Source organism: Chanodichthys erythropterus, chromosome 2 (assembly GCF_024489055.1).
Source record: "Chanodichthys erythropterus isolate Z2021 chromosome 2, ASM2448905v1, whole genome shotgun sequence".
Lineage (NCBI taxonomy): Eukaryota > Metazoa > Chordata > Actinopteri > Cypriniformes > Xenocyprididae > Chanodichthys > Chanodichthys erythropterus.
The window spans coordinates 3,987,611-4,012,679 of NC_090222.1; the positions used below are offsets into that span (position 1 = coordinate 3,987,611).

The following is a 25,069-nucleotide window of genomic DNA, read 5'->3' on the forward strand; positions in this document are numbered from 1 at the left end:
GGGGAAAGAAAGCCTTTCTTCTGGAAGCCACAGTTTTGCAATTGGGCCTGTTTGATGGAGCAGTCAGTGCTGTCGTTGACAGGTTCCAGGCAGCCAAAAAGCAATCGGCAGCATTCAGGCAGTTCCTGCCTTTCCAGAGCCAGGAGCCGGAATCTTCCTCAAGCCAAACCTGGTCGACTCTTCTCTGGTTCATTTCTTCAGTTGAGTCTGTTGAGGTAAGATGTCTGCGGGTAAAACCATGAGCACACTGGAGAGCCACTTTATAGTAGAAAATGAAGTTGTGCTTTTGATGAAATAAGACACTAACACTGTTTTTACTGTTTAATACTGTAAAGCTGCTTGCTTTTAAAAGCAATTTATTCAATAAAGTACTATATAAATAAAAGTGACATGACTTTACTGGAGTGGGAATTTGCAGAGTGCTAACATTCCCATGTTGCTATGATCAGATGCTTTCTTATGCTTTCTATAAAAAAAATCTTGCTGTTTTCTCATTTTTGTTGTGGTTATTTTGTTATTGAAAGGAAAGCACGCAGAACATATTTACATATTCATCTAAATGCCACTCTCAGCAGAGCAGGTGGTGTTGTTCGCTAACAGCATAACGCTGCTTAGATATTTCAAACTTCGTTTTACCCCTACACGAAGAGCGAAAAAGAACTTTGTTGAGTATATCGGGGCTTTAACACAGATGTTCTTCAAGAATGAATTTCCGCAAACAAATGCATACAAGTTTGGAATAAAGAGCATCTAAAGCATCTTCTGTTGCAGAGTCAGTTTTTCTAGCTCATAACTGCTTTTTCTGATGTGGAAATGCATACAACAGTTCCAGACTGAGCACCGTGTTTGTGAAATAGTCACTAATGACTGCAGCACGTCACCTTTTTTTCCCAGAGGGATTGATACAGACCACCCCATCTCCTCACTTAGCCTCGAGTATGTGCTATAAATACATCCCTCACCCTTTTCCAGCTGTGTTTGTCCTCTTTCCTCCCACGATTTAGGATGTATATGATATGACCATATATGTGTGCGAGGGTTACGAGGGTCCTTAGTTCAGTGGGGGGCCCGGAGTCTGGCCCCGTCGCCAGGCAGACCGGCGCTGCAGGGATTGAATGTCCACAGATCTCTTCCTGCCTCTCTCTATCATGACATCTCCAAGACGCCTGTCAAACTCAAGGGAAGGGCGGGCGGAGGAGCACTTTGTACTCGGATTCTCTGCGATGCTTCACTTGGACTGCCTTCGTGCCCCTTTTCAGTGCTAACACAAAGAGTTACTAATCCGCAGCTCAAAGGAGCTGGCTTTCCTGTGTAATTACAGATGCAATACAAGCCTCTGTCTGCAGGGCAATTACTGCTGACACACATGAGACAGGCCAAGAGTGCTAGAGACAGATGTCAACACGGCATCAAAGGAATTCTTTGCATTTTCATACAAACATTTGAGACAAGAGGAATGATGCTTTCCTCTTATTTTTTTTCTATCTGCATGAATGGACACACAAACAGCTTTTGACAAGTAGTCCCAAAATTCCTCTGTGTGCTAATGGGGTCCCTGCATGGTTTAGTGCTGACATCACCGCTCAAAATGCTTCTTGCTAATTTCATATTGTTGTGTGCAGCCAGCTGCGGCTGAATTACTGAATCTCCAAATCATTCAGATCTCAAGGGACCAGAGACCCTTTCACCTCGAACCTCTCCTGCTGGATTACAAGAGCTTTTTGTGTGTGTGTGCCTGCACATGAGCACTTGACGGAATGAAAGCAGAGAGCAAGGAGTTGGTGAGAGAGAGAAACTTAGACAAAGAGATAAAATAAAAAAAAAGTGTTTTTGTTTTCTACAAGAGTGTGAAACTGCTTTTTTTCAATCCCAATTAGGTCTCTTCTTACAATATGATGAAGACCTGAAATGCACTCTATGTAAAAGTATGTGAACACAAACATTTCTGGCTATGCAAGCTCAATTTTTGTGCATTGTTCAATTCGTAATGTAATGCCAGTCTCTGGCATTTGCGTATTAGCAACTATTTTTCCTTGTGTAAAAGAAGTATCCCTTTTAGGGGCCTTTTATTTGATTAATAATATCTGCAAGTACAGATCTTTTTTTTTTTTTTTAAATATACTTTTAAGATTTAATAAGTGCACATTCAGTACAATTGATTGCACTTTTGGGTTGGCATGGAGAAACAGTTTGTAGAGAATCCTGCTGAGCAAGTTATATCTAGCTACCTGAATAAAAACAATCTAGTTTAATGGCAATTGCAATTTGAAAGGATTGAGAAATAAGATACAAGACCTTCATGAATGGTTGTAAAACAGCACTGTGCACTTGCATAGTGTCAGTGAACCACTTCTATCTGCGTTTGCATACTAGCATAAAGTATGTTTTGGCTTTAGGCCTACTTATTTAGCTTGGTCAATTTAAGTTTGCTTCAAAAGATGGAAAATCTTGGTTTATGCTTCTTTATGCCAGGTTATCTTGAAACATCCAGCTAACTATGTAAGCCTCATTTAAATAAAGGGACCTTGGACTAAAGATTCATGTGCGAGTCCAAAACAAACACGAAGCCACAGCTGAGCTAGTTGCACATCAGTTCTATGTTGCTGGGATGAGTGAGAGTCAGCGTATTAGCAAACAAGATTTATAGCATGAGGAATCAATGTCCTTGATCTTGTGAAATAACTTAAAAACATACTGTGACTTTTAGTACCAAAAATGTTCTAATTAATCCAAGAAGGACATTTACTGAAAATAATCTGCAAAAACATCTTGTCCCAAACCTTTTGCCATCATTTATCTGTGGAGTAGACAGTTGAACAGGATTAAGAAAGGACTTTAAAACTGGGACTGTTGTTGAACTTGAAGGACTGATTGTTTTAGGAATTTGTCACAATGTGATGCAGCTTTAAAAAAGAGGCTGTTATTAAAGGATCACAAACCCAAAGACTGTTTGTGAAAGTAATGAAGCTCTGTTGCTTATTTCACATGTGAGGAGAGCATTTATGTAGAAGTCTTAAAGGCACAGCAGCCTAAATAATGTTTTTTTTTGGCATTACACACTATAATTCAACCTCAAGGAAAAATCGAATAAGAAAATATAGGAAAAACATGTTTACTGTCTCCTGCGTTATCCCCATCTCAGGAAATGAATGTCATATTTTACAATGTGTTGCAAACCATTTTTTAGAATAGTTTTATATATTTTTTTATTACAACAACAAAAAAAAACATTAACAAATGATAATAAAAAAGACAAAACAATAAAATAAATACAGCAATAATAATAAAACCCATTACAAATACAGTATAAGCCTACGTTTACACTACAACGATGTACTAAAAAATGGAAAAGTTTTGCGTTTTTCAAGTACAGATGACAACGTTGTCAAAACGATCCCCGTTCACACAGATCCGTGAATATTATTAAAAATACTGTATTATGCTGACCAGCCAGCAGTTGGCAATGTCACTTTGTAAAGAAAAACTATGTGTCTATAGACCGAACATGTAATATGCATGCGCATTGCGTCACTATTTTTTTTTTACAAATTTTTTCACAAAGTTTACACGGATATGATAATAGTATCGGTTCAAAAACTTATTTTCAAAGGTTTGAATTTTCAGGCCTCCAAAATGCCGTTGTTGAGTAACGATTGGTCTGTGTATCTGTTGGATTGAATTTGGTTTGTCTCTGTTTCCTGTTCTATTTCCTTGTTTGCATTTATTGCCATAGTTGGTCATTGTTTGATTAAATTGTAACACGTTTCTTGATTCTTTGATTGGTTTGAGTTTGTAGATATAGTCCTGGATTTCAGTTGTTCTTGGTCTGATCTCATCTATACAGTGGTAGTTTGGTTTCCCATGTTTGTGTTCATAGATTTCTTGAAAAGTGTAATTTTGAGTTTATTCTGATTAAAAGTTACTGATTGTGCTCTTTATTTATGTGTTTGCAACCCATTGTGTGACAATTAACCTCTTTAATTGTTTATACACTCTGCCTACCATCAAGGTTTTCTAAAAAATCAAACACTTTCCAAACAAACCAAAAGCTTATTTGTCATAAAATAAGTAATCTATAAGTAAATATATAATCTAGGTAATGTTTAGCTTCTACCAAACAAAGAGTTAACAACAATCCTTCATTTTTGGTCATTTTAAAATTCAGAAGATAGATTTGCAATATGTGCAGCTTAACAAATATTTTGACTTATTATCATTATTTTTAACCAGAAAAAGTCCCACATATAATGGAGTACATTTTGCAACCTAATTTTCACAATTGTGTCCTATGTCAGAGTTTGTTCGGCTTTGTTTGATTATGAAAGACTCTAGTGAAGTTCCAAGATGGCATCCGAATGAAAAAAGTCGACACCAGACCCAAGAACTTGGTAAAAACCAGCAATTTTCACACAGCCTATATGTGTGACATCATCCGTTTGCAGAGCATTTATCTGCAGAATGTTGAGTTGAGTCTTAATCAATCCGAACCTAATTCCAGATTGACAGTCTCCAGAGCTTTCTGCTGCTCGAGTCCTAAATAAGGAACCACAAACTCTCGGCTAATGAGCCTGGCAAGACTCCAGAGTTGAAGGGCCACTGGGAGGATATACAGTATCAGAGCATCGTCAGAATAAGCTCAAGGTTTTTGTACTGTAGTTTATGTCTGCTTGCTCATGGCACATCTAAATTAAATAAACAAATGGAGTAAATGGAGATGAAATGTTTAGGGTTTCATCATAAGGCAGTGTAATAGTCTGTTTATGTTCACAGAGGATTTTCCTTTTAAGATTTGAAAAAGTTTATATACACCGATCAGGCATAACACTATGAGCACTGACAGGTGAAGTGAATAACACTGATTATCTCTTCATCACGGCACCTGTTAGTGGGTGGATATATTAGGCAGCAAGTGAACATTTGTCCTCAAAGTTGATGTGTTAGAAGTAGGAAAAATGGTTTTGAGTGAGTTTGACAAGGGCCAAATTGTGATGGCGAGACGACTGGGTCAGAGCATCTCCAAAACTGCAGCTCTTGTGGGGTGTTCCTGGTCTGCAGTGGTCAGTTTCTATCAAAAGCGGTCTAAGGAATGAACAGTATTGAACCGGTGACAGGGTCATGGGCGGCCAAGACTCATTGATGCACACGTGGGGAGCGAAGGCTGGCCCGTGTGGTCTGATCTAACAGACGAGCTACTCTAGCTCAAATTGCTCAAGAAGTTAATGCTGGTTCTGATAGAAAGGTGTCAGAATACACAGTGCGTCAGTTTGTTGCATATGGAGCTGCATAGCTGCAGACCAGTCAGGGTGTCCATGCTGACCCCTGTGGCACCAACAGTGGACATGTGAGCATCAGAACTGGACCACGGAGCAATGGAAGAAGGTGGCCTGGTCTGATGAATCACGTTTTCTTTTACATCACATGAATGGCCGGATGGAGCAAGCCAGTGGAGGCAGTGTGATGCTTTGGGCAATGTTCTGCTGGGAAACATTGGGTCCTGGCATCCATGTGGATGTTACTTTGACACGTACCACCTACCTAAGCATTGTTGCAGACCATGTACACCCTTTCATGGAAACAGTATTCCCTGATGGCTGTGGCCTCTTTCAGCAGGATAATGCTCCTGACACAAAGCAAAAATGGTTCAGGAATAGTTTGAGGAGCACAACAACAAGTTTGAGGTGTTGACTTGGCCCCAGATCTCAATCCAATCGAGCATCTGTGGGATGTGCTGAACAAACAAGTCTGATCCATGGAGGCTCCACCTCACAACTTACAGGACTTAAAGGATCTGCTGCTAACATCTTGGTACAGATCCCACAGCACACCTTCAGGGGTCTACTGGAGTCCATCCCTGGACAGGTCAAGGCTATTTTGGCAGCATATATATACATCATAACGTAATTTACGTCATGCAGTTAGATGATCTTAAAAGTCCATGCTGATTATGTCAGAGATGACAGAGAGAATGATTCATTCCAGTGTCTGTTTCGCTTTAAAACACAAACTCTCTGTCATATTCTGTCATTATATCTGAAGAGCGTGAGCCCTCCCGCATCGCGCTGCTCCTGTCTGAAAGGAACGTCGAAACATCCCACCGATGTATGGCCATGATATGAAAACTATGTTTCTCGGCTGGATGAAGCAAACCAACTTCTTGCTATGAAACTCATTTAAACCTTGGCAATTTGATAGGGGTGTGACGAGACGGGTATCTCACGAGACTCGAGATTGAGTTCACGAGACGAGACGAGACGAGACAAGACAAGATTTTTACACACTATTTTTAAGAAATCCTCAATGGCGAAATACATATTCTGCAGGTGTATTTGAAATGTTTTAACTCATCATCTTGTAATGAATGTCATTCAGTTCTACTTGAGTATGAATTGCAGTAAAACACAACAATACTCAAGTACTGTAAAAGGTTTTGCCACAAACTCAACTGACTGACTTCTCTTCTGTATGATTTCAGTCACTTCAGACCTTACTGTACATGATTTATGAGCTTCTACAACTTTTGACCTCCTAACTGAACTCCTTTCCACAAACTGATCATAAAAACAGTATTAATAAAAATGGTAACACTTTACAATAAGGTCTCATTTATTAACATTAACATATTAACCAACATCAACTAACAATGAGCAATATATTTGCTACAGTATGTATTAATCTTTGTTTACCGGTATGTTAGTTAATAAAAATAGTCATTCATTGTAAGAATATGATAGTTCACAGTGCATTAACTAATGTTAACAAATGAAACCTTTGTTTGTGCTTAATAAGATTAAGAGAAAACTGTTATTCGTTTTTATAGTAACACTTTACAATAAGTGCAACCGCAAATAAAACTCAATATTCAAAGTGCAAACACAATTTTTTCTTTGATACAGAGATGGTTACAACTACACTGCCCAGCCTAAAATAGCTTTCAAATTGAGAGATATTTGCATGCATCATGGAGCCGCTTTGAAAATGCGGGGTATTGAAATCACGTTTGATCGCGCATACTCTTTAAATATGGAGCGGCGGCAACTGTTATACAACTGAAATAAATGTGTTTTTATTTAACACAAAGCAAAAGGACAGTGGAGGCGTAATGTAAATGTAGCGGTGGCATATTCTTTCCTAATCATCCTAACACTCTGTTGAACATTAATCCATAGGACGCGAAAGAGAACTCGCGTGCGCTGTGAGGAAATTTGTGTGTACTTCGAAGCGCGTACACGGAGAACTGCGTCACACCGCGCAAATACTCTCTGACAGATTCACACAAAAATTATTTCAACATGCCCATCTTAGCGAGTATCCTAACAAACATAGTAGGTTATGTCTTAGGAGAAAAACAAGACAGACAATGCATATGTATCAGTATCAGTGTACTGGATCTTTGAATTATGCCTTAAAGGTACAGCAGTCTAATATTCCTACTCTCTGTGTTTTAAAGGTGCCCTAGAATTAAAAATTGAATTTATCTTGGCATAGTTAAATAATAAGAGTTCAGTACATGGAAATGACATACAGTGAGTCTCAAACTCCATTGTTTCCTCCTTCTTATATAAATCTCATTTGTTTAAAAGACCTCCGAAGAACAGGCGAATCTCAACATAACACCGACTGTTACGTAACAGTCAGGATCATTAATATGGATGCTCCCAATATTTGCATATGCCAGCCCATGTTCAAGGCATTACACAAGGGCAGCCAGTATTAACGTCTGGATGTGCACAGCTGAATCATCAGACTAGGTAAGCAAGCAAGAACAATAGCGAAAAATGGCAGATGGAGCAATAATAACTGACATGATCCATGATAACATGATATTTTTAGTGATATTTGTAAATTGTCTTTCTAAATGTTTCGTTAGCATGTTGCTAATGTACTGTTAAATGTGGTTAAAGTTACCATCGTTTCTTACTGTATTCACGGAGACAAGAGCCATCGCTATTTTCATTTTTAAACACTTGCAGTCTGTATAATTCATAAACACAACTTCATTCTTTATAAATCTCTCCAACAGTGTAGCATTAGCCGTTAGCCACAGAGCACAGCCTCAAATTCATTCAGAATCAAATGTAAACATCCAAATAAATACAATACTCCGAGCAATTAAAGGGGCCGCAGCCTGAATCTGTGCATTTGTAATGATGCCCCAAAATAGGCAGTTAAAAAAATTTATTAAAAAAAATCTATGGGGTATTTTGAGCTGAAACTTCACAGACACATTCAGGGGACACCTAAGACTTATATTACATCTTGTGAAAGAACGTTCGATGGCACCTTTAATGTTAATCAAACAACAAAGCACTAAGAAATCACTCTTGACTGAATAGCTTTTGTAACTTCAACAATGTTTTATCTTTATTTAATTATTCAAAGAAGTTTATATGAAGTGTTATTTTATATTTGATTACTTTATTCTATTTCTGTATCTGAAAGCTGTAAAGCATTATTTATTTTATTAGTATCTTAGCTCTCATGTATTTATTTGTGCTGTTTCTTGTAGTTAGATTGTTTTTATTTTATTTTTTATTTGTTTATATAACTTTTCTCTATGCAAATTAATTTTTTTAATAAGTATTTAACTTGTCTAATTGAAAACTAAAGCAAATTATCATTCCAAGGAGAGCACACACACACACACACACACACACACACCATCCCTTGTCACTTAAATAATTTATTTACCACTAGAGCACCACAACAGTAATGTGTTACAATACATCATAGTGGGTCAACAATATCGACATCATCATCATCATCATAGACAACAATAACAATAAACAGCTCTAGTGTGACAATGCTGGTGTCTCCTTCTGCTTCCTGTGTCTGCAGGAAGTCCACTGGCATTCTTGCCCTAATACAAATAAAATAAGTGTCACCTAAAAATCCTGGGCGTGAGTGGACGTTTCTCTTTTTCTCTTCTCTAATTCTGGTTAAGATAAGGACTTAAAAGGTGAACCTCCACCTGGAAGCCACTCACATCATCAGCTCATGTTATGTGGGTGAAGCTATAACTACGAATAAAAACCAGCAAACAATAGTTACAAATAATAAAACAAAACAAAACAAAAAAATGTAGAAATAAAATAGTCAGTGCAATTCTTCATAACAAAGGATCACTTTCTCTGAGAGAAAACAAAATCACAAATTCAGGAAGACACTTTGAGATGTGTTTAAAACATTTCTCCATGAAAACGCTGCTGCAGTGCATTTGTCAAGCTGGCCTCTGCACAACATGTTCAAAAGGATGAACTGGGGTTACTGTCTCTCACTTACATGACCTGTCCGTTACATGTCTGTTCACATTCTTCAAATCCTTTCATCAAAATCTCACTTTACTGACACAACTCTTCTCACATCAATAGCTACGTTTACATGCGAGACATTACTTCTCACGTCCTCCCAACTGGTCAGACTCGGAGCATTTAAAAAAAGCTCTTTCTATTTAGACATCATCGAGGCAAAAATATGACAACTTTACTCATTATAAGCCTGGTTTTGATTGGAATATATGTAATGCACACGAATGTAAACGAATATGTGAATCGGATTGCAACGTTCAGAATCTGAAATTGGATCGGATTCAATGAACTGACGAAAAATAGCGCATGTAAACATACCTATTGTGAATTACCCACCATCGCCTCAGTCTCTGTACCATTCTGATGACATCACTTCCTTTCAACACTGTTGCACCCGCTCTGTAATAAGGGACCAAGGGATGAATTCAGGAAGTTGCCACTTTTGCGTGCTTTATTTCAGCACAAAACCAGCGTGTTATTCACTAACCACCCGTATTCCAGTTTAACCAGGCACTATATGCTCTGGTATAGCTCTGTGTGGTTTTCTCAAACGCCTCCTTTTTGCACACTAGCATAAACGTCTAGTTGTTTTTCTCTTTTAGATCAATTAATGTCATGCTGGAACAAAGCTTCTTGCTTAGCAATGTCGACATGTTTATATCTAGCTATCTGCATGATGAAACATTTGGCTTGATGGCACAGACATTTGATAGAAACTGCCACAATAATGTAAGAATGTGCAATGGTTTTGCTTGCAATGTGTTGGCCAAGCATTCGCGACTGCAGTTGCAGTTGTACTTGTGTAGAGAATGTTTCTGACCTAAATGACTGTTCGCAATGGAACAAAAACGTCCTTGGCTGCTTGGAGCAACATGACTTGTTGGTCTTGGCCTTTTTTACACCATGTAAGGTGGTAAAACTATGTCTTTCTGAGGCACGCATTAACTTTAAAAATATTTCATCTTTCAGTCGCCAACTCTACCCCCTTGCAAAAACCGTTTATTCGTGCCAAACTTGGAGTTCATTTGCAACAGCTACACAGTTTGCGACAAACGCTTGCCAGAAGTTTCCAGCTCTTCACCGGTATTGGTGAACAATATCATGGGTTTTAAATATTATCAAATAGTCAAGCAAACAATATCTGAATTATTGAGGGAAACAAAATCAACAACAACAATGACCAAAAAAAAAAAAAAAAGTGTTTGTTTGAAATAAATGGAACAAGGGATTTTTCTTCCGCTTGCTTCACATATAAACACCTATAACATACTTCCAGTGTTTGCCAAACTCACATCCATAGAGTGATGAGTGGGTGACGTGACACATGCCGACAGTTCACACATCCACACACCATTCAGATGTGTGTTTTTACGTATCATCTTGGTTTTTGAGAGTTTTTGATGGTCTGTACTTGTTGTAGGAACTATTCTGTAGGAAGTACCTTGACACCCTGCCCAGCTTGTTTGTGATTGGGTTTAAATTATTGTATGTTTGTTCGTGTGAATGTGTGTTCTCGGAAATGGAGTTAATCGGTTCCTAGCTGCACTTGCAGGACTTGACAATCATGTTGGAGAGCTGCTCGATTTTGGGGTTTTTGCCGATGTAGTAGAGGATTGTGAGGGGTTCCAGATCCTGAGACACACAGCAAGGAGATGCAGACGCTTCTGGATTAATGGTGTTATAGAGGCCAAGGATCTGAAACGGGACATGAAATGCAGTTATTCAAACTATTTATAATTCAACTTTTGTCTTCAGCACTTAGTAGCTTTACATCTACAGTAGAATCATTCCAGCTCATTCCAACCAAGCACAAGGTAATAAACGATAAAGGTTTTTGTCCTACGGTGTCTTACATTGCTGTGCTGAGTGTCTGCGCTCCACAGATACGGACAGGCTCCTGCACAGAAGTTGGCGTTGTAACCTTTCGGTTCGTGGATCCACCTCCAGCCCAGATCCTTCTTGAAGTCGATGTAGAGAGAGCGTAAACAGCAGTTGTCCTGCACATTTCTGTGGGATGATAAATAGAACTGATGTTTAACCCAATGGCTTGAGGGCCAGAGAAGTTTGGCATGCAAAAATTATTAAAACGGCATATTCTTTCAAATATAAATAATCAATTATAAGCTTAAAATGAGAGGGAAAAAAAAAAACACTTTTCGACAGAAATAACAGCAGTAGAGTTCTCTATACCTCTATGCATATGTTCACAAGACTAGTTTTACATGAATAGATTGGCCACCGTTGTATCCCACAGTAAATTTTGTAGAGGCATTGATTTTTTGTTCTACAAATGCATTTGTAGCACATGTACAATAGTGGTATATGTTAAATGTCAATCATTCAGAATAAAATGAGGCAAGTAAAGCCTTTAAATTTAATTTCAGTTATTGAACTTGAATTTAAAATGGAATTACATTTAAAGAAAATCATATAGCTGCTCAAAATTTAGTTTTTAATAATACATTTGATTTGACTTTTTAAAGTATTTATAAAGTCATAATTGCAAGATATAAAGTCATAATTGCGAGATATAAAGTCAGAATTGTGAGATATAAAGTCAGAATTGCATGATATAAAGTCAGAATTGCGAGATATAAAGTCAGAATTGCAAGATATACAGTCAGAATTGAGAGTTATAAAGTCATAATTGCGAGATATAAAGTCAGAATTGCGAGATATAAAGTCAGAATTGCATGATATAAAGTCAGAATTGAGTTATAAAGTCATAATTGCAAGATATAAAGTCAGAATTGCGAGATATAAAGTCAGAATTGCGAGATATAAAGTCAGAATTGCATGATATAAAGTCAGAATTGAGTTATAAAGTCATAATTGCAAGATATAAAGTCAGAATTGCATGATATAAAGTCAGAATTGTGAGATATAAAGTCAGAATTGCGAGATATAAAGTCAGAATTGCATGATATAAAGTCAGAATTGCGAGATATAAAGTCAGAATTGCATGATATAAAGTCATAATTGCATGATATAAAGTCAGAATTGTGAGATATAAAGTCAGAATTGAGAGTTATAAAGTCATAATTGCGAGATATAAAGTCAGAATTGCGAGATATAAAGTCAGAATTGCATGATATAAAGTCAGAATTGCGAGATATAAAGTCATAATTGCATGATATAAAGTCATAATTGCATGATATAAAGTTAGAATTGCATGATATAAAGTCATAATTGCATGATATAAAGTCAGAATTGCATGATATAAAGTCATAATTGCATGATATAAAGTCATAATTGCATGATATAAAGTCATAATTGCATGATATAAAGTCATAATTGCATGATATAAAGTCAGAATTGCATGATATAAAGTCATAATTGCATGATATAAAGTCAGAATTGTGAGATATAAAGTCAGAATTGAGAGTTATAAAGTCATAATTGCGAGATATAAAGTCAGAATTGCGAGATATAAAGTCAGAATTGCATGATATAAAGTCAGAATTGCGAGATATAAAGTCAGAATTGCGAGATATAAAGTCATAATTGCATGATATAAAGTCAGAATTGCATGATATAAAGTCATAATTGCATGATATAAAGTCATAATTGCGAGATATAAAGTCATAATTGCGAGATATAAAGTCAGAATTGCGAGATATAAAGTCAGAATTGCATGATATAAAGTCAGAATTGCGAGATATAAAGTCATAATTGCGAGATATAAAGTCAGAATTGCGAGATATAAAGTCAGAATTGCGAGATATAAAGTCAGAATTGCATGATATAAAGTCATAATTGCGAGATATAAAGTCTGAATTGCAAGATATAAAGTCAGAATTGCAAGATATAAAGTCAGAATTGCGAGATATAAAGTCAGAATTGCGAGATATAAAGTCAGAATTGCGAGATATAAAGTCATAATTGCGAGATATAAAGTCATAATTGCGAGATATAAAGTCAGAATTGCGAGATATAAAGTCTGAATTGCGAGATATAAAGTCAGAATTGCGAGATATAAAGTCATAATTGAGAGTTATAAAGTCATAATTGCGAGATATAAAGTCAGAATTGCGAGATATAAAGTCAGAATTGTGAGATATAAAGTCAGAATTGCGAGATATAAAGTCTGAATTGCATGATATAAAGTCAGAATTGCGAGATATAAAGTCAGAATTGCATGATATAAAGTCAGAATTGCGAGATATAAAGTCTGAATTGCAAGATATAAAGTCAGAATTGCAAGATATAAAGTCAGAATTGCAAGATATAAAGTCAGAATTGCGAGATATAAAGTCAGAATTGCGAGATATAAAGTCATAATTGCGAGATATAAAGTCATAATTGCGAGATATAAAGTCAGAATTGCGAGATATAAAGTCAGAATTGCGAGATATAAAGTCAGAATTGCAAGATATAAAGTCAGAATTGCGAGATATAAAGTAATAATTGCGAGATATAAAGTCTGAATTGCGAGATATAAAGTCAGAATTGCGAGATATAAAGTCAGAATTGCGAGATATAAAGTCATAATTGCGAGATATAAAGTCTGAATTGCGAGATATAAAGTCAGAATTGCGAGATATAAAGTCAGAATTGCGAGATATAAAGTCAGAATTGCGAGATATAAAGTCAGAATTGCGAGATATAAAGTCAGAATTGCGAGATATAAAGTCTGAATTGCGAGATATAAAGTCAGAATTGCGAGATATAAAGTCAGAATTGCGAGATATAAAGTCAGAATTGCGAGATATAAAGTCAGAATTGCGAGATATAAAGTCAGAATTGCGAGATATAAAGTCAGAATTGCGAGATATAAAGTCTGAATTGCGAGATATAAAGTCTGAATTGTGAGATATAAAGTCTGAATTGCGAGATATAAAGTCATAATTGCGAGATATAAAGTCAGAATTGCGAGATATAAAGTCAGAATTGCGAGATATAAAGTCAGAATTGCGAGATATAAAGTCAGAATTGCGAGATATAAAGTCAGAATTGCGAGATAAAAAGTCAGAATTGCGAGATAAAAAGTAAGAATTGCATGATATAAAGTCAGAATTGCGAGATATAAAGTCAGAATTGCATGATACAAAGTCAGAATTGTGACATATAAAGTCATAATTGCGAGATATAAAGTCATAATTGCGAGATATAAAGTCAGAATTGCGAGATATAAAGTCAGAATTGCATGATACAAAGTCAGAATTGTGACATATAAAGTCATAATTGCGAGATATAAAGTCATAATTGCGAGATATAAAGTCAGAATTGCGAGATATAAAGTCTGAATTGCGAGATATAAAGTCAGAATTGCGAGATATAAAGTCAGAATTGCGAGATATAAAGTCATAATTGCGAGATATAAAGTCTGAATTGCGAGATATAAAGTCAGAATTGCGAGATATAAAGTCAGAATTGCGAGATATAAAGTCTGAATTGCGAGATATAAAGTCAGAATTGCGAGATATAAAGTCAGAATTGCGAGATATAAAGTCAGAATTGCGAGATATAAAGTCAGAATTGCGAGATATAAAGTCAGAATTGCGAGATATAAAGTCAGAATTGCGAGATATAAAGTCAGAATTGCGAGATAAAAAGTAAGAATTGCATGATATAAAGTCAGAATTGCGAGATATAAAGTCAGAATTGCATGATACAAAGTCAGAATTGTGACATATAAAGTCAGAATTGCGAGATATAAAGTCATAATTGCGAGATATAAAGTCAGAATTGCGAGATATAAAGTCAGAATTGCATGATACAAAGTCAGAATTGTGACATATAAAGTCATAATTGCGAGATATAAAGTCATAATTGCGAGATATAAAGTCAGAATTGCGAGATATAAAGTCTGAATTGCGAGATATAAAGTCAGAATTGCGAGATATAAAGTCAGAATTGCGAGATATAAAGTCATAATTGCGAGATATAAAGTCTGAATTGCGAGATATAAAGTCAGAATTGCGAGATATAAAGTCAGAATTGCGAGATATAAAGTCAGAATTGCGAGATATAAAGTCATAATTGCGAGATATAAAGTCTGAATTGCGAGATATAAAGTCTGAATTGCGAGATATAAAGTCAGAATTGCGAGATATAAAGTCAGAATTGCGAGATATAAAGTCATAATTGCGAGATATAAAGTCTGAATTGCGAGATATAAAGTCATAATTGCGAGATATAAAGTCAGAATTGCGAGATATAAAGTCAGAATTGCGAGATATAAAGTCAGAATTGCGAGATAAAAAGTAAGAATTGCATGATACAAAGTCAGAATTGTGACATATAAAGTCATAATTGCGAGATATAAAGTCATAATTGCGAGATATAAAGTCATAATTGCGAGATATAAAGTCAGAATTGCGAGATATAAAGTCAGAATTGCGAGATATAAAGTCAGAATTGCATGATACAAAGTCAGAATTGTGACATATAAAGTCATAATTGCGAGATATAAAGTCATAATTGCGAGATATAAAGTCAGAATTGCGAGATATAAAGTCAGAATTGCAAGATATTAAGTCAGAATTGCGAGATACAAAGTCAGAATTGTGACATATAAAGTCATAATTGCAAGATATAAAGTCAGAATTGCGAGATATAAAGTCAGAATTGCATGATACAAAGTCAGAATTGCGAGATATAAAGTCATAATTGCGAGATATAAAGTCAGAATTGCACGATATAAAGTCATAATTGCGAGATATAAAGTCATAATTGCGAGATATAAAGTCAGAATTGCGAGATATAAAGTCAGAATTGCATGATATAAAGTCAGAATTGCGAGATATAAAGTCAGAATTGCAAGATATAAAGTCATAATTGCGAGATAAAAAGTAAGAATTGCATGATATAAAGTCAGAATTGCGAGATATAAAGTCAGAATTGCATGATACAAAGTCAGAATTGTGACATATAAAGTCATAATTGCGAGATATAAAGTCATAATTGCGAGATATAAAGTCAGAATTGCGAGATATAAAGTCAGAATTGCAAGATATAAAGTCAGAATTGCGAGATACAAAGTCAGAATTGTGACATATAAAGTCATAATTGCAAGATATAAAGTCAGAATTGCGAGATATAAAGTCAGAATTGCATGATACAAAGTCAGAATTGCGAGATATAAAGTCAGAATTGCGAGATATAAAGTCAGAATTGCGAGATATAAAGTCATAATTGCGAGATATAAAGTCTGAATTGCGAGATATAAAGTCTGAATTGCGAGATATAAAGTCAGAATTGCGAGATATAAAGTCAGAATTGCGAGATATAAAGTCAGAATTGCGAGATATAAAGTCTGAATTGCGAGATATAAAGTCAGAATTGCGAGATATAAAGTCAGAATTGCGAGATATAAAGTCAGAATTGCGAGATATAAAGTCAGAATTGCGAGATATAAAGTCAGAATTGCGAGATAAAAAGTAAGAATTGCGAGATATAAAGTCAGAATTGCGAGATATAAAGTCAGAATTGCATGATACAAAGTCAGAATTGTGACATATAAAGTCATAATTGCGAGATATAAAGTCATAATTGCGAGATATAAAGTCAGAATTGCGAGATATAAAGTCAGAATTGCGAGATATAAAGTCATAATTGCGAGATATAAAGTCAGAATTGCGAGATATAAAGTCATAATTGCAAGATATAAAGTCAGAATTGCGAGATACAAAGTCAGAATTGTGACATATAAAGTCATAATTGCAAGATATAAAGTCAGAATTGCGAGATATAAAGTCATAATTGCGAGATATAAAGTCTGAATTGCGAGATATAAAGTCATAATTGCAAGATATAAAGTCAGAATTGCGAGATACAAAGTCAGAATTGTGACATATAAAGTCATAATTGCATGATACAAAGTCAGAATTGCGAGATATAAAGTCATAATTGCGAGATATAAAGTCAGAATTGCACGATATAAAGTCATAATTGCGAGATATAAAGTCAGAATTGCGAGATATAAAGTCAGAATTGCGAGATATAAAGTCAGAATTGCAAGATATAAAGTCAGAATTGAGAGATATAAAGTCAGAATTGCAAGATATAAAGTCAGAATTGCATGATATAAAGTCAGAATTGCATGATATAAAGTCAGAATTGAGAGATATAAAGTCAGAATTGCATGATTTAAAGTCAGAATTGCATGATATAAAGTCATAATTGCGAATTATAAAGTAAAAAAGACGCAATTGCGAATTTATATCACGTAATTCTGACTTTTTAACTCACAATTGTGAGTTTAAATCTTGCAATTCTGAGAAATAAAGTCTGAATTGTAATATAAAAAGTTGCAGTTACCTATAATATTTTTATTTATTTAGTGGCAGAAACAAGCTTCCATAAAAACCTGTAACAGTGTTCTTCCCTCATATTTAAAATATTTGAAAAAAATATTGCTAAATGAGTATTGGATTAATGTAATTTCACTGTGACTAAATCAATTCTAATTCACAAACATTTAAAACATTAATAGACATTTAAAATATTGATGACTCATTCTGCGCTACAGTTTTCTGACCAATCAAATGCTTGGATGAGAATGCCCTTCCCCCTAATATAACCTGCAACTGACTAGAAAGTAGCAAATAATGGTTCACAGCTGTGATGTGTTTACCGTCGACTCGCTATAAAAAAAGAGAAAAAGGATGAGTCCTTGGAGACGTCCCACCCAAACCCTCTATTCCAATAGAAATTTGTCAATACAGGAAATAATTTTTTTTTTTTTTTCTTTTCAAGTGATTTCTTAAAATTTTGAATTCTGGCCAACACTGAAAATCAGATCAATCCACTTTCCATTTTCAATGTCGATTTTTCTCTTTATGATTTGGACAGAAATGTCTGATAGTTTCTCAGCTTGTTAATACTGGATGTTATCATGGAAGTTATGTCACGATATGTCAGGAAGTATAAAATTAACAGCACATTCGTATAACATGATCGTGACAGCAATGGGCTTGACGAGAGAGAATACAGATGATTTTTATTAAAAGACAATCGAGCCACATTAGCTTTAATCTAACAGTGAAAAGTTTTCCAGTTCATTGATTAAGTTCAGTCTGCTTTGATAGGTGGTCCAGTCTGCTTTGATATGTGGCCCAGCGATTGCATAATCCTGGACTGACATCTGGCAATGACAGATGAGCATCTATGGAGACACCAGAAGCACTGTGCTGTTTTAAACACTGTTGTGCTTCAGATACAGACTCTGGGGAAAAGCTCAGTTTAGCTGTTTATGAAAAGGTCCTACCTGGAGCAGAAGGCTGCGTCCAGAGCTCGTTTCTGTCGGTGGCTCTTGTGTTGGGACTCCAGACGGTACGATGGAAGCAGCATCAGCAGCAGGTGTGGAGACTGGCCACTGTGACGGCGCTTTTTAAACATCTTCAGATCCCCTCCGTGCACAAAGCTGTCATCTATGCCTGTAAACCGGGCAGAAATCAGACAGAAATCAACCAATTATACAGGGCATTCCTGCAGCTCAATCAGTAGAGTATGGTGCTGGAAACGTCATGGGTTTGATTCCCAGGGAATGGCATGAACTAGTAAATTGTATACAGTGACAAAACATGAACTGAGTCATTTATTTAAGTTGCATTTTTAGATTGGTGTAATTGAGAATCATGGTTCTGTTAATATTCTCCATAGAAACAATTAAAAGAAACAATTGTGTTTAATATTACTTTTGCTGTTGCAGGACACATCATGGTTATAGTTTTACTGATTGCTGAAATTATTGTAGATTTTATTCATTTGTCTGTTGTTTTTTGATTTTTTAGAAGATACATACAAAAACCATGATGCATATTTCAAAAGACATCACCACTAAGGTATTTTAAAGTTGTCTTTATTTATACTATAGTAAATTAAATGAATCATTCACTAACAAAATATTTTCGTTTATAGCCTTTATTTATGGTAAAATTAAGTGGTAAAAAAAAAAAAAAAAAAACAAAAATATATATATATATATATATATATATATATATATATATATATATATATATATACATGTGTGTGTACATATGTATATGTATATGTACACACAAACACACACACACACACACACACACACACACACACACACACACATGCATGTATATATTTTAACAAAAATATAATCTTTCTTCATCTCTCTTAATCTTTCCAAGTCTTTATTTATACTACAGTAAATTAAATTAATCATTCACTGAAAAAATATTCTAGTTTTATCCTAACTGAACTTTCTACTGTTATATTATAGCTTTTGTTTATGTTAAAATTAAGTGGTAAAAGCAAAAAAAAAAAATATATATATACACACACACACACACACACACACACACACGCATGTATATATTTTAACAAAAATATAATATATTTATAAATGTTATGAAAAATTATTTTACATTTTTTTATTTTAAATTTTACATTATTATAAACATTTCTTATATTATATTTCTACATATTTATATATACATAATAAATATACACAAAACACACACACACATATCATGTGAACGCAAACTTTTATTTTGGATGTGATTAATGGCAATTAATTGTTTGATAGCACTAATATTAAGTAATTTTTTGGCTTGTGTCTAAAGCAAACAGTGAATGACTGTTTATGTCTTTGCGGAAATAAATATTTTGAATTAACATTAAATCAAAATGTAAAATTTGAACAAACCATAAATATAATTTAAAGTAAAATGTCTGTAACAAATTAAGAGTATTTTTTTAAGTAAGTAAAAGTTTTTTTTTTTTTTTTTTTCAGTGTATCTTGAATGCAATGTCAATTTGGATAAAATCTGCGAAATCAGATCTCCCAAATGCATAAATGTAAATCTATACAAAAACAGTTAACCAGGAGAGGTGACATTTTTATAAAAAAACATAAAGCTGTAAAAACATAAAACTGCTGTAAGTGTAGTTGTTAATATTACATTTTTTTCAGTATTCTTTAATGCACACAACATATGGAGTATTTCAGGAACATTAGATGATATTAATAATCATTAAGAGGTGCATTAAAACTCCTCAAACCATGATCTGACTAATTTGTAATCAGGATCTAGAAAGGTCCGTGAGCCGGGACTCAAACTCGGATCGCCCGAAGTGCAACCGCGCTATATGTCGGAGTGCTGCCCACGAGGCTACTGGCTCCGACTTGTCAAAACATTATTTAAATAATAGTAATATTAATAATAATAGTCAAGGAGAAGAATCAACATGTGTCTAGCAAACATAAAAACTTGTTCAATACCGTTGAAAAAAGCAGTATCTGACTCGAATCTGGAAGCTAGACAAAGGGTGGAAACTTTAAACAATTTCAAATATAAGCTAGTTTTCATTTGTGTCACATGTTTTGGTCAATACATAATTCCCATGTCTTCAGTTATGTTGTTTCATAGTTTTGATGACTTTATAGATTATGCCTATTTGTCACATTTTATAATAATAATAATGATTTGGAGTGGTTTTTAAGCATCCTTTTGCTTTGAATTTATTCGGGAGGATTCAGGCCTCAGTCAGACCCACTTCTTTCTGACAAAAAGTAAATATATATCTGATGGACTCTATGAAGAAATAAAAACATTTTTTTCCCCCACTTTTCTTTTCTTTTTCTCCAAGACACACACACACACAGCCCTAACACACAAACTAACACACTCACTCGCACCCCCACCCAAAGCCACCTGCAAAGCGTGTCTCCAGCTCCTCGCTCTTGTTGGGGATGATGTAATTATTTGACGGCACAAATGTGCAGCAGGGACAGTGCAGGCTGATCTTGAATCCATTGTTTCTGTCTGGTGGGAGAGAAAAACAGTGAAAAAACCCCACATGCACAGCAAGGTCAGATAATCTACAGCAGATAAATGAGCTCATCTCTGGATCGGGCCCCTGATTTGAGTGAGTTAGGCTGAGATAGCCCACTCCCATGATCCCTCAGGAGTCACACACCGTCACTGCTGTCTCTCAGCTCCAGCATTCATCATAGCCACTCTAGTAATGCTGAATATCTCCCGCTGTAGCCTCTGCTGTGCGGATGTCTATCGCTCTCCTGCGTAATGTGATGGAGAACCGCTGGGCTCCAACTGTTATGAGCTCATGTATGCTGACGATGATCCTACACCATCATGATTTCTTTTGCCCAGGCCTGTTATTATTGCTACTCTCTTGCACTTTGAAAAGCTATGGTGAAAACTCACTAAACTTTGCATGCATTGAGGATGTGATTTTTTTGAAGACTATGAAAGTACATTTTACAGGGAAATATTATTACTACTTCAAAATGTCATGTTTAATTCAATGTGTTACTTAGCATTTCTTTGTAATTATTTGTGAATTTTAGCAATTTATAAGTGAAAATAGTTTAAAAGTAAATTCTACTTCTTTCAACTTCTTTCAGAAGAACACAATCGGAGATATATTTAAATGTATTCTGCCTCTTCCAAGCTATATAATGGCAGTGAATGGGGGGTGGGGGGTTAAAGCAAAAAAAAAAAAAAGCAAAAATCCATCCATCATAAAAGTAATCCATACGGCTCCAGGGGGTTAATTAAGGCCTTCTGAAGCAAAGCGATGCGTTTGTGTAAAAACATTTTTAAAAATCCATATTTAAAGTGCCCCTATTATGGATTTTTGAAAATGACCTTTCATGCAGTGTGTAATGTAGCTGTATGTGAACGTAAACAGACCGCAAAGCTGTAAAGCTAAAAAAGAAAGTTATTGTCTCTCAAAATAAAGAGTCGACTCTGAACCTCTTAAATGAGTTTTTACTTCGAATCCCATTTCGCGAAATTCACACGTCAATAGTTCACACATTTGCATAATGCCCGCCTTTGATCTACGTGGACATCCCATGAAAACTTGAACCCTCTCAAGCGCTGTAGCTCATTCGTGTGGATAACATGTCGACAAAACGCTGTGCTCTGCGCTGCGAAAGGAAATTCGGTTTATTTTCACTTCCAAAGGATGAGGCTGTGAAGAGTTAAAGAGTGGTTAAAGATGGTTCAGTATCCATTTTATTTGGACCAACTTCCTGCGCAGAATCACAAACTGTAGTGTGATTAATTATTGATGCACATTATTTTATACAGAGTGTTCAAAATACTAGCTATATTGTGCATGTCTGCGGCTAACAGGCTAACTCATGTTATCACTGTCTTACTGATATACTTCTGCTAATCAGCTGTGGGCCACTATTACCTAAAACTGTGTCCATTAATGCAGATTGTCTTTCATTCTTACTACTATGAGTAACGATAAAAGATGGAGCAAGATTCGTTTTACAAAGTTTAATAGTCATTCATGTTAGTTCTTGGCTAAAGTATGCTCTGTTATTGACACAGATACAGTTCCCACACGTGCACCGCAATAAACTAGAAATATACACATCGGTTTGTTGATGGACATACACTTGTTAATGCTGATGGTGAGGAATTACAGTTGCAACATCTCATGATCAACGTCAAACTGAGAAACGTCCTGCTCAAGTCGTCCTTGCGTTGGATGATCAGGTTGAATAACTAGTTCTTCTAATATTTCATCATCGGTTTCGCGCTAGGAGTGATATGGTAAAATCGACACCATCGCTACTATCTTTACAGTGTGTACAATCGCTGAGCTTTAGGAAGGTCTGGAGCTGTAAGCGGTAGACCAATCACAACAAACTGGGCCATCTGACCAATCAGAGCAAAGCAGGCTCGCAGAAAGGAGGGATTTAGAGAAACTGAAGCATCGAACAAGTCGTTTGAGAATCACTGAAAAATGTGGTGATGTGCAATGTATATTATGAGAAAATGGAAGCGTTTTTTTGACCTTTGATGCACGTAAACCTGTTATAGGAGACCTCCAAAACAAAATTAAGAACCTTTAAAATAACACGATAGAGGGACTTTAAAACTTTATTAACTATAATAACCAGCTTCAGGCAGACAACCATACATAGCGTTTTGCAGCGGAAGAGTGATCTCTGACCCGACGCATGACGTAATGAGGAAGGTGGAAGCACAGAGGATAGAGCAAAACAAATCTCCGGTCACGAATTAGACATCCAAAACGAGAATTTTTCAAGAGAGGATTTCGATATCAGAGAAGAGGAGCTTGAGTTTGTTGCAAAGCCCTATTTGTTTAAATCGCGAAAGGCCAACCAGGTGTGTCTCATACGTTCTGAAAAGTGAAGCTGCGGGCTCTTTGATCGCCCCCTGGTGTCTGGATGCAGTACAGGTCATAAACCCCGCCCTCTCAATGCAGTCGAATGAGACATCAGTGAAAACTTAAAAATAAATTCTGCTTCAAATAAAACTTTCTGAAAGATAGTTTTGGTCATTTAAGGTAGTTATCACGCTGATATATATTCAATTGTTTGTTTTTGTGATAATTTAGATTTTAGCTAGCTATTTGATGCTATAAAAACGGGGCGTGTCGTCATGATTTGCAGTTGATTGACAGCTTGTCTGAGGACTGTCGGAGCTTCGAGGGGAGAGTAAAGATGTATTAACTAACTGTTAATTTTCGATTTCTTTGTTATTTAACACCAACAAACTGAGTTGTTCAGCAGTAAACTGTACTAACCGACCTACAGGATCTGACGGATCACTGAACTTTTTTTCTGTAAAATCAAATGTGGGCGTTATAAGCTAATTAATAAATGTTATTAGTTAAAATATCACACCTGAAGTTAACCATGTCGGGAAAAAGCAGGTGATCGTTATCTGGCAGTTACTTATTATTTTTATGGGTATGAAATAATAATTAGCAGGACAAAACTAAGGATAGCTTACTCTAATTACAGCAATCGATCTCCTGTAACGTTAGTTTAAACCCTTTATTTAAAATGGCAGGACCGTTTCTGACGATTTAGAGTTGTATCTAGTGGCATATTATATTGATTTTATCTACTGAATTTGCTGTTTCAAAAATATTATTGCTCTAGAAACAGAATAGCCTGTTATTTTATAGGTAGACTTTTAAATTGTGTATAATTTTTATAGTCTATTTAAAACACATGAATGATGACGCAGTCGTCTGGGCAGAAGTTTGATACCGCGACTCCGCCTCTGGCTCCACTGACGATTCCTTCTGCGCATGCCCAGGCTCCAAGCTTTTTTTTTTGTTGACGTATTGCGTAACGTGTCAGCGTCCATTCTTCGGCCCATTTCGGCTTCAGTTCATTACAATGGAAGGAAGCGGCGTCGCGTCGTCCATCTTTTTTTACAGTCTATGGTCTAAACTTACGATACGCCAACATCCTACCTCATACATCGCGTCACGGGTTACTCTTGTGACGCAAGTCGACTTGCACAGTATGCGTACGGTCGTCTGCCGGAAGCTAGTTATTTTAGATAATAAAGTTTTAAACATGGATATTTTTCTTACAAAATCCCATTGCTTCACTTCAGAAGGTATGGATTACTTGGATAGCTTGTGAGAGCCAGGATAGTTTTAAATATATCTCTGATTGTGTTTGTCTGAAAGAAGAACTAAAAGTAAAACTATTCATTTTATTATTACAAAGTCCACTTTTTAAAAGTGTACTTAAGTTGACAAACAAAGTGTACTCTCTTTAAGTGGCCTTTTATTTCATTCATACTGTATATTATAGCACACTACAAGTGCACATTCAATACAATTAAGCACACTTCGTTTTCACAAGGGACACACCCATGAGTACAAGATGAGTCATCAAAATTTTTGGTCGAGAAAGATTGACTTTTTTTGTCAATGTTTTGGAGAAAACTACCATTAATGTTCAATTTTGGTTTCATTAGGTCTTTAAGTTGGTAGGACTTGTACATAAATATACACAAGACATTAGTAGT

General features: G+C 35.6%; 1 protein-coding gene across 1 annotated transcript in view; it reads right to left on the reverse strand.

Annotated features, from left to right (window-relative positions):
* Nucleotides 1-7,971: 7,971 nt before the first annotated feature.
* tgfb2 (transforming growth factor, beta 2) overlaps nt 7,972-25,069 on the reverse strand; it is a 56,466-nt gene continuing 39,368 nt past the window's right edge. Inside the window, exons 4-7 of the mRNA XM_067399896.1 lie at nt 20,942-21,052; nt 18,517-18,685; nt 11,159-11,312; nt 7,972-11,000 (exon numbers count right to left, since the gene is read on the reverse strand). Coding sequence (XP_067255997.1) covers nt 10,842-11,000; nt 11,159-11,312; nt 18,517-18,685; nt 20,942-21,052 — 593 coding nt within the window. The 3' untranslated portion in view covers nt 7,972-10,841. The remainder of the gene's footprint in view (nt 11,001-11,158; nt 11,313-18,516; nt 18,686-20,941; nt 21,053-25,069) is intronic.